The sequence below is a fragment of the Haliotis cracherodii genome, unplaced genomic scaffold (genome assembly GCF_022045235.1).
Source record: "Haliotis cracherodii isolate W230 unplaced genomic scaffold, xgHalCrac1.p SCAF_8, whole genome shotgun sequence".
NCBI lineage: Eukaryota > Metazoa > Mollusca > Gastropoda > Lepetellida > Haliotidae > Haliotis > Haliotis cracherodii.
The window spans coordinates 59,920,560-59,931,679 of NW_027266341.1; the positions used below are offsets into that span (position 1 = coordinate 59,920,560).

The 11,120-nt window shown below is 42.3% G+C and overlaps 1 protein-coding gene across 1 annotated transcript; it reads right to left on the reverse strand.

Moving 5' to 3' along the window:
- Positions 1 to 511: 511 nt before the first annotated feature.
- On the reverse strand, positions 512 to 4,389 carry LOC139451110 (uncharacterized). Its single transcript, XM_071232909.1, has 3 exons — positions 4,345 to 4,389; positions 2,476 to 2,546; positions 512 to 1,973 (listed from the first exon to the last, which is right to left on the reverse strand). The coding sequence occupies exons 1-3, from the start codon at positions 4,387 to 4,389 to the stop codon at positions 512 to 514; spliced, it is 1,578 nt and encodes a 525-aa protein (XP_071089010.1).
- Between the last annotated feature and the right edge of the window lie 6,731 nt (positions 4,390 to 11,120).

An 11,120-nucleotide genomic window follows, 5' to 3' on the forward strand; every position in this document is an offset into this window, starting at 1 on the left:
ACCACTGCGGTAAATACTTGTTTCTTAGATTTTCGTATATAGAGTAAATAAACATGATATGGTATTCATCTTCGACAACAATGTCACAAAATGGGCATAATCATATCGATTTCTCAATAGATGAAAATCTCCCTGTGTTAATTTTTAGATCATTCAGACCAAGTCTGAAACGAATAAGGGTGTTACGAGAATTCCTGTACCATAAATTTGATAAATAAGATTCTGGTTCAAGCAATGACTTGAATTGGCGATAAATATCATAACTTGAACTTTCATAAATATCTGAATGCCATTTCTGATGAAACATATCAATGGCACACATCTACTAAACATGATATATGAGATTGCAGGTTCCATTCACATCATCAATATTTTCTTGTGAAGAAATCTGTTAAACAGTCAAAAATCAACATAAGATGCATATTTTATATGTTTATACAACTCAACTGTGAAATTTAGGTATTACCTTTCAAATTTAAAACTTCCAATCAGGTCTAATACAATTCAAAAGTTAAACCTCACTTGAAATGGGGATGTGGGATATACAGGTCCTGTCTGGGGGATGGGGGACACAGGCCCTGTCTGGGGGTACAGTGAGCTCTTGTGGGGGGTAGGGGACACAGGCTCTGTCTGGGGGTACAGTGAGCCCTTGTGGGGGATGGGGGACACAGGTCTTAGCTGGGGGTACAGTGAGCTCTTGTGGGGGGTGGGGGACACAGGCTCTGTCTGGGGGTACAGTGAGCCCTTGTGGGGGGTTGGGGACACAGGTCCTAGCTGGGGGTACAGTGAGCCCTTGTGGGGGTTGGGGTACACAGGCCTGGTCTGGGGGTACAGTGAGCCCTTGTGGGGGACAGCGGACACAGGCTCTGTCTGGGGGTACAGTGAGCTCTTGTGAGGGGTGGGGGGACACAGGTCCTAGCTGGGGGTACAGTGAGACCTTGTGGGGGATGGGGGACACATGCCCTGTCTGGGGGTACAGTGAGCCCTTGTGGGGGATGGGGGACACAGGTCCTGTCTTGGGGTACAGTGAGCTCTTGTGGGGGATGGGGGACACAGGCCCTGTCTGGGGGTACAGTGAGCCCTTGTGGGGGATGGGGGATATACAGGTCCTGTCTGGGGGTACAGTGAGCTCTTGTGGGGGGTGGGGGACACAGGCCCTGTCTGGGTGTATAGTGAGCCCTTGTGGGGGATGGGGGATATACAGGTCCTGTCTGGGGGTACAGTGAGCCCTTGTGGGGGGTGGGGGACACAGGCCCTGTCTGGGGGTACAGTGAGCCCTGTTTGAGGGTGGGGGGCACAGGTCCTGTCTGGGGGTACAGAGAGCCCTGTTTGAGGGTGGGGGACACAGGTCCTGTCTGGGGGTACAGTGAGCCCTTGTGGGGGATGGGGGATATACAGGTCCTGTCTGGGTGTATAGTGAGAGCCCTGTTTGAGGGTGGGGGACACAGGTCCTGTCTGGGGGTACAGTGAGCTCTTGTGGGGGATGGGGGACACAGGCCCTGTCTGGGTGTATAGTGAGCCCTTGTGGGAGATGGGGGATATACAGGTCCTGTCTGGGGGTACAGTGAGCCCTTGTGGGGGGTGGGGGACACAGGCCCTGTCTGGGGGTACAGTGAGCCCTTGTCGGGGATGGGGGACACAGGCCCTGTCTGGGGGTACAGTGAGCCCTTTTGGTGGTGGGGGACACAGGTCCTGTCTGGGGGTACATTGAGCCCTTGTGGGGGATGGGGGACACAGGCCCTGTCTGGGGGTACAGTGAGCCCTTGTGGGGGATGGGGGATATACAGGTCCTGTCTGGGTGTATATAGTGAGAGCCCTGTTTGAGGGTGGGGGACACAGGTCCTGTCTGGGGGTACAGTGAGCCCTTGTGGGGGATGGGGGATATACAGGTCCTTTCTGGGTGTATAGTGAGAGCCCTGTTTGAGGGTTGGGGACACAGGTCCTGGCTGGATTCAGGGAGGACTCTTTTGGGGCTTACAGATGATGAATTCACTTATGAATCCAACAAACTTTAGTTGTTTACAGGCAAAGGAAGATTGAGGCAATAGAATCAAATTTAGAAAAACAAACATGAAATAACAATGATCATAAAACTATGAGTCTTTCACAATAAATCAACATGACGTGTGCCCACACATTCTGAAAACGTAGATACACAAACGCTGAAAAGAAATCGTTTGGCATAATGTCCTCCTATGAGTTTAGCCCAAACCAAGAAAATACTTTGAAATATGTACCTTATGAAATAATGTAATAAGCAACACAAAATACACAGGTATTCAGTGATCTCAGATGGTTAGGGGTGTTTGACAAGCACAGAAATGTTTATAGCCATTCTACAAATCACCGACTACGAACATCACAACTAATAGTTCCGTCTTTAGAAATCTTGATTCTACATATCACATATTACTCACGCTGACGCAGTGTATCGCGCGTGTTGCCCCATCCCTGGGAGTTACTTCTCCACTCTACACATCAACTCCGCAGTGTGTGGACAACATCGGCAGCGTCCACGCGGGCATCACACTAACAGTACACACAACCTGAAAGAGAACAACAGCCTTGAATGGAGGGTGGGTTGTTTATCACACAATGGACATAATTGCTGGTCATTGTGGCATTTAGCATCTCCGCCAGATTGAGCGTCAATGCAAAGTTGTGACCAGTTTGGTTTTATGCCGTGGGGTGATGGACTCTGTTGGTCATGGTGTGGTGGTACAAGATATGGATAGTGTGCTTGGTGTGTGAGACAGTGTGCTTGGTGTGTGAGATAGTGTGCTTGGTGTGTGAGATAGTGTGCTTGGTGTGTGAGATAGTGTGCTTGGTGTGTGAGATAGTGTGCTTGGTGTGTGAGATAGTGTGCTTGGTGTGTGAGATAATGTGCTTGGTGTGAGAGACAGAGTGCTTGGTGTGTGAGATAGTGGGCTTGGTGTGTGAGACAGTGTGCTTGGTGTGTGAGATAGTGGGCTTGGTGTGTGAGATAGTGTGCTTGGTGTGTGAGATAATGTGCTTGGTGTGTGAGACAGTGTGCTTGGTGTGTGAGACAATGTGCTTGGTGAGTGAGACAGTGTGCTTGGTGTGTGAGACAGTGTGCTTGGTGTGTGAGACAGTGTGCTTGGTGTGTGAGACAGTATGCTTGGTGAGTGAGACAGTGTGCTTGGTGTGTGAGACAGTGTGCTTGGTGTGTGAGAAAGTGTGCTTGGTGTGTGAGACAGTGTGCTTGGTAAGTGAGACAGTGTGCTTGGTGTGTGAGACAGTGTGCTTGGTGAGTGAGATAGTCTGCTTGGTGTGTGATATAGTGTGCTTGGTGTGAGAGACAGTGTGCTTGGTGTGTGAGATAATGTGCTTGGTGTGTGAGATAGTGTGCTTGGTGAGTGAGACAGTGTGCTTGGTGTGTGAGACAGTGTGCTTGGTGTGTGAGATAGTGTGCTTGGTGTGTGAGATAGTGTGCTTGGTGTGAGATAATGTGCTTGGTGTGTGAGATAGTGTGCTTGGTGTGAGAGATAATGTGCTTGGTGTGTGAGATAGTGTGCTTGGTGTGTGAGACAGTGTGCTTGGTGAGTGAGACAGTGTGCTTGGTGTGTGAGATAGTGTGCATGGTGTGTGAGACAGTGTGCTTGGTGTGTGAGACAGTGTGCTTGGTGTGAGAGATAATGTGCTTGGTGTGTGAGATAGTGTGCTTGGTGTATGAGACAGTGTGCTTGGTGTGTGAGATAATGTGCTTGGTGTTCTGAGACAGTGTGCTTGGTGTGTGAGATAATGTACTTGGTGTGTGAGACAGTGTGCTTGGTGTGTGAGACAGTGTGCTTGGTGTGTGAGATGGTGTGCTTGTTGTGTGAGATAGTGTGCTTGGTGTGAGAGACAGTGTGCTTGGTGTGTGAGATAGTGTGCTTGGTTGTGAGACAGTGTGCTTGGTGTGTGAGACAGTGTGCTTGGTGTGTGAGATAGTGTGCTTGGTGTGTGAGATAGTGGGCTTGGTGTGTGAGATAGTGTGTTTGATGTGTGAGATAGTGTGCTTGGTGTGTGAGATGTGTGAGATAGTGTGCTTGGTGTGTGAGATAGTGTGCTTGGTGTGTGAGATAGTGTGCTTGGTGTGAGAGACAGTGTGCTTGGTGTGTGAGATAGTGTGCTGCAGCTTATCAATGTGATGATATTAAAAGCTTGTCTCAACCTGTCTAAATCAATTTAAAACATGGCTCCTTGTCATTGACCAGGCACTCGCTAACTGAATTGATAGTTAAACACCTCTTGGCAACAATAGAACTTCTTTCTTCCCCTTTTATTTACCTTCATTATTGAACAACTTCACAAACATACAAGTGTCGCCAGCAGGATTCTAACCTGCAAAGTCCACACTGAAGGCTGACGAATGCATTCTTCTGCCATTGTGACATTAGTGACAAGGTGATTAGTATATGAATGAGTACACATGTATTCGCAATTTATTCAGAATTTGGTTAAAATGTTTTTGATCAGGTCAGTGATTGCCCATAACAGGCCCATCAACCTGGTCAAATGATGCTGATAAACAAATACAGTAAACTATGGTTATAACAAACTCAAAAGGATCACTAATTTTAGTTCATTATTCCCGTAGTTCGTTATAAGCATATATATGCAGAATATTTACAGCAAATGGTCGGGACAAAAAAATAAGATCGTTATATCCGTCAGTTCGTAAGAAGTGTGTTCGTTATAAACATAGTTTGCTGTATTTCACAACCCAGTCACCAAAGAGAACGATGCACAGGCGAAAAGCTCAGGGAACCTATTTCATGTGCATCACACAGACCCGACTCACACAGTGTCCTCACAGTTAAGCATAAATTACCTGAATATCTTTCAGAATACTTTTAAAAAAACAGTATTGTTCATACATTTAGTTCTTTAGTTCTTTTAATGATGGCCAAACTTTAGAGGATATGTACATAATAAATATAGGATCCAATCATTTAGTAATCATAAAGTATATTACATGTATAACAACTATCTTAAAAAAAAAAGAAGAAAAAAGTTAACTTTAGTTGCCAAATAACGAACCTGGAGTGTGTGTGCTTACAGGTTTAGAAAGTAAATGCTGACAGGAAACACAAAACTCGAGCATATGTGTGACGAAGTGTATCACTGAACACGATTACTGAACTTGACAACTGCCTACGGAGGGAAGTCCTTTGGGTCTATCTTCCTGAATCTGCTCAAGTGGACAGACCTCCCGATGACAATGATAAGATAAATGAGTAGGGTGGTTTTACGTTAGGATAGCCTAATGTTTTGTTTAGAAAGCCCTGGCTGTGTGCTCTTAATAAGGGAGGAAAAAAAATTTTGAGGACATTGATACATCCCAACCTGAAACTTCCTCACCACAGTGCCACCCATTTGTACTTCCCTGCATATACCGTTTACATACAACTACTCAACTTGATGTAGGATAATAAAACAATAAAACATAGTATTAAACACTGTCCTCGCATTTCTAAACATAACAGATATTTATATAATCCTTAAGTTTTCTTGTGTAACAGGTGCCAGGTGTAATTTGATGCTTGCCATTGTCAAAACATTGATAAATGTGTTGTCGCTATGCCAATTTGTGAGGTGAAATGAGTTGTAAAAACAAATGAAATATGATTCTTATGTTGATTTTTGACTGGTTAAAATTAACAGATTTTTTCACAAGAAAATATTGATGATGTGAATGGAACCTGCAATCTCACATATCATGTTTAGTAGAGTAAGAAACTGTTTTCCCTCTTCCCACCGGGGCTAGTGATGAAAGGCTGTTCAATCTTACATGTCATGAGTTTAGTTGTCTGCATGCTGCACATGGTCTTTCTCTTGCCTGCTGTCATTGAATTTGTTTTATACTACTGTGTGGTGAGGTGAAATGTCGTTTAACGTTGCGTCCAAGATTATTGCACTTATACAGGAACGTGCATGAACGTATGTGTGTGTGTGGCTGCTTGTACTAGTCCGTACTGATGCTGATTTATAGTGCTATCATGCTGAGATACCATATCACAGTTTAACATGAATACCCCACTCAGACACAGTATACTGACTCCAAGCGGACCTGAGCTGAGCACCAGAAAGGGCAATAACAAGAACCATCTTTTAATGTTTTTTGGTATGACGCGGCCAAGGATCGAACCCTGCACCTTCCGCTCTCTGGCTGGACGCTCTGGCACTAGACCACGGAGGCGATCTCTATGTCATCCAAATAGCATAGGGCTAACCTTTTATGTGTTGTCTTTGCAAACGAATGTTATGTATTAATTGTATTGTCTAGTGATGGTTGGTTCAGTTAATACTGCTGTGTACATAGTTGTGAAAATATTTACTTCGTTGATCAAGAGAGGGATATAAGAGGCTTGCATTTACACGCACTCTACTAGTCTTGTCTGAAAACATCCATGATAATATCATGGACTACCATATGTTAGAGAGAGACAGAAAAAGAATAAAATAAAACAGGCAATTCAAAAAACAACAAATAAATGAACATGACTGAAGTAATAATCAGTGGTGAATTCACAGGGGGATTAAAACGCACGCACATACACACATACACCCATTCAAACACCCCCTACCTCACTTGAGAAAGTGGTTGAGTGGTTAAGGAAGTGGTTGATTGGTTGAAGGAAGTAGTTGAGTGGTTGAAGGAAGTGGTTGAGTGGCTAAGGAAGTGGTTGAGGAAGTGGTTGAGTGGTTGAGGAAGTGGTTGAGTGGTTGAAGGAAGTGGTTGAGTAGTTGAGGAAGTGGTTGAGTGGTTAAGGAAGTGGTTGAGTGGTTGAGGAAGTGGTTGAGTGGTTGAAGGATGTGGTTGAGGAAATGGTTGAGTGGTTAAGGAAGTGGTTGAGGAAGTGGTTGTGTAAAGTGATTGTGTCAAGGAAGTGGTTGAGTGGTTAAGGAAGTGGTTGAGTTGTTGAGGAAGTGGTTGAGGGGTTAAGGAAGTGGTTGAGTGGTTAAGGAAGTGGTTGAGGAAGTGGTTAAGGAAGTGGTTGAGTGGTTAAGGAAGTGGTTGAGGAAGTGGTTAAGGAAGTGGTTGAGTGGTTAAGGAAGTGGTTGAGGAAGTGGTTAAGGAAGTGGTTGAGTGGTTGAGGAAGTGGTTAGGTGGTTAAGGAAGTGGTTGAAGGAAGTGGTTGAGTGGTTAAGGAAGTGGTTGAGGAAGTGGTTGTGTAAAGTGATTGTGTCAAGGAAGTTGCAGAACAGAATGATGCACAAAACTAACACAAAAATGAAATCTCACTGCATCCAAACATTATTTGAAGTTTTCCAAGAAATAACAGAACAAATATTAAAGGAATCCTATCCATGGAATATCTTCCCCCCAAAAAGTTCTTGTTAACAGAAAACAAAACAAAACTATAAGAATACACACTGCATTCCAAGACATCCCATAGGCTGTGTTTCTCCATCCAGCTACTCTGACTGGAACAATGTGTCTCTCAAAACCATCAAGGCAAGACAATATGTATCAGTGTTTCATTATTCCTGGAATCCCAGGCCTGAATCACCTGCATGTACATCATATTCTCGGAGCAGGAATTGATCCGACACCTTTAAATTAAAACACTTCTTTCATGTTTGGGGAAAAATAATGATGAAGCAACAGATAGGACCAGTCATTCTATTTAAACTCAATTCCGACGACTGTTCTCTCCACCAAAGGAGAAGTCCATGAAATCGACACTTTCAACAAGTGCTGCACCATTGACCTGCCCTAGTTCCATGAAGGCCCACCGATATCTCACTTAGGACATAATTATTTCCTGCTGAAATCAAATAGCCTCACCTTTTTATACCATCAAGTATTAATCTTCAATAATGACCAATCAGGTGTATTCACCTCTGCTGTTATCCAATGGAGGCACAATACCGGACACTGATCTGCTCTCCTGACCTGAATCTGTGCTTTATCAATACAAGCGCCGCAATACCAGCACTACAATAATAGCGGCACAACACAAGCGGCCAGGAGAACATCAAACTCCTCTGGTGCCGCTCACAAGTGCATCTCTACAATTCCCAATATTGATTTTGCTGGTCCAAGCAATACACGCTCACTTCGGTTTCAAGCGCCAGTTGGATAATTTGTTCTCCTGGTGAATACAGATTAATGGCATTTTTTGCCCACTCCTGGCTCCCAGCATAGATTGGTGTCAACAGGAGTATCCATCACACCAGGCAACCAAGCATTTACTTTCTTTACAGGAACTAACGCCAACATAACGCATAGTGACCCAATGCATGCATATTGTATAGGATTCATGTAAATATCATGTGTTTTCACCCGACTACCATCAAGCATGCATATTGTATAAGATTCAAGTAAATATCATGTATATTTCTTTTGTCTTGAAGCATGCATATTGTATAAGATTCAAGTAAATATCATGTATATATCTACTGTCTTGAAGTATGTATATTGTATATGATTCAAGTAAATATCATGTTTATATCTACTGTCTTGAAGCATGTATATTGTATAAGATTCAAGTAAATATCACATATATATCTACCGTCTTACAGCATTTATATTGTATAAGATTCAAGTAAATAACTTGTATATATCTACTGTCTTGAAGCATGTATATTGTATAAGATTCAAGTACATATCATGTACATATCTCCCGTCTAAAGCATGTTTATTGTATAAGATTCAAGTAAATATCATGTACATATCTCCCGTCTAAAGCATGTATAGTGTATAAGATTCAAGTAAATATCATGTACATATCTCCCGTCTAAAGCATGTATAGTGTATAAGATTCAAGTAAATATCATGTACATATCTCCCGTCTAAAGCATGTATAGTGTATAAGATTCAAGTAAATATCATGTACATATCTCCCGTCTAAAGCATGTATAGTGTATAAGATTCAAGTAAATATCATGTACATATCTCCCGTCTAAAGCATGCATTCATAACGGTGTACATGTACACACTGACATGCCATTGTCTTCTGATTTTCTTATCAGTATGTACTCAAACCTTATCATTTTTGCTGTGTTAACCAATTCTTAATGCATCCTCTCTGGTCCAACAGTAACATCATCGAATCATTAAAAGCAATAACAAGAAAACTTTTGAGGCGATGCATCGTCAAATCATATTTATAATTAAATAATTTCACCAAATATTTAATCAAGATATTTAAACGAATTGTTTTAAAATCTGTTAAAGAAGATTCTTGCCCTAACATACAATACACCAAAAGGATGCTGTCGTAAAAATAGCAGCAAATGTTACATCAACACAGACAAATTTAGGAGGGAAAATAGAATGCTTAATAAATGATATTCAATTCAATGCAATATTCGTTCACTTGTTCCACTTTTACCATTATTTCGCCTCACATACCATTACCTACCTTACTGAACTCACAACATCTCCATTGGAACCCTGTGGAATAAGCGTGGAAGGCCATTCGGGATCTCCCTTTCATTATTTACTGTTCTAAGACATTTTATGCAGTTAGGCGTTTCATTGAACATTAAGTTGAACAACTAACAACATGAGGGGAATCTGGAAAACACATATACCAAAAATGAATTTTCACAGACAATTGAAGACAATTTTTATTGTTTTTTCGGGTGGAAACTTTGTTCTAGGACATTTCCACATCAGGTTCGAAAGCAGGAGGAAATGCAACGTGTTAGATAGGATAAGTTCAATAAATTAGAAATGCATGAATTTCCAATAGAAATACCCACAAATCCCCATGTCCCCACTGACGTTTAACAGAACTATTTAAAAAAGACCATGGTGGCATGGCTGCCATGTTGGTCCTTTGTGATTTCGGGTAAAGAAAATCACAACTTGTGTGAATGACGTTGCCCTTCCAGTCACAAATCATGATCCATCCTGACCCTGTAATTAGATGTCATTTTCAGTCAGCACTGTTGTCAAGATTTCGTGATGTTACAGCGAGGTATGTTCACAATGGCAATTTCACGATAGTAATTTTAGAACAATTAACCAAGCTGAGTATTCTCTACAACATATGCAAACTAATGAGCCACTAATTGTTTTATTGATGACACTTGTACACTCATAATATGTCTACCTCTACCAAGTGGGATGTATTCAGTCAATATCTACCTCTACCATATCAGATGTATTCTGTCCATATCTACCTCTACCTTATCGGATGTATTCTGTATCATTACCAGGTGGGATGTATTCTGTCCATATCTACCTCTACTAAATTGGATGTATTCTGTCCATATCTTCTACTACCAAGAGGGATATATTGTCCATATCTACAACTACCAAGTGGGATGTATTCTGCCCATATCTTCCTGTACTTAGTGGGATGTATTCTGTCCATATCTACCTCTACTAAGTGGGATGTATTCTGTCCATATCTATCACTACCAAGTGTGATGTATTCTGTCCATATCTACCACTACCAAGTGTGATGTATTCTGTCCATATCTACCACTACCAAGTGGGATGTATTCTGTCCATTTCTATCACTACCAAGTGGGATGTATTCTGTCCATATCTACCTCTACTAAGTGGGATGTATTCTGTCCATATCTACCTCTACCAAGTGGGATGTATTCTGTCCATATCTACCACAACCAAGTGGGATGTATTCTGTCCATATCTATCACTACCAAGTGGGATGTATTCTGTCCATATCTACCACAACCAAGTGGGATGTATTCTGTCCACATCTATCACTACCAAGTGGGAAGTATTCTGTCCATATCAACCACTACCAAGATGGGATGTATTTTGTCCATATCACTACCAAGTGGGATGTATTCTGTCCATATCTACCTCTAAGTGGGATGTATTCTGTCCATATCTACCACAACCAAGTGGGATGTATTCTGTCCATATCTACCTCTAAGTGGGATGTTTTCTGTCCATATCTACCACAACCAAGTGGGATGTATTCTGTCCATATCTATCACTACCAAGTGTGATGTATTCTGTCCATATCTACCACTACCAAGTGTGATGTATTCTGTCCATATCTACCACTACCAAGTGGGATCTATTCTGTCCACATCTATCACTACCAAGTGCGATGTATTCTGTCCACATCTATCACTACCAAGTGCGATGTATTCTGTCCACATCTATCACTACCAAGTGCGATGTA

What these genes read in the sequence shown, in the direction of transcription:
- LOC139451110 (XM_071232909.1), bottom strand. Translation starts at nt 4,389, where the DNA reads ATGGCAGAAGAATGCATTCGTCAGCCTTCAGTGTGGACTTTGCAG. An exon ending in CTTCAGTGTGGACTTTGCAG is followed by an intron (nt 2,547 to 4,344) that starts GTTAGAATCCTG and finishes GTTCTCTTTCAG; the next exon opens with GTTGTGTGTACTGTTAGTGT. An exon ending in ACACACTGCGGAGTTGATGT is followed by an intron (nt 1,974 to 2,475) that starts GTAGAGTGGAGA and finishes ATCATCTGTAAG; the next exon opens with CCCCAAAAGAGTCCTCCCTG.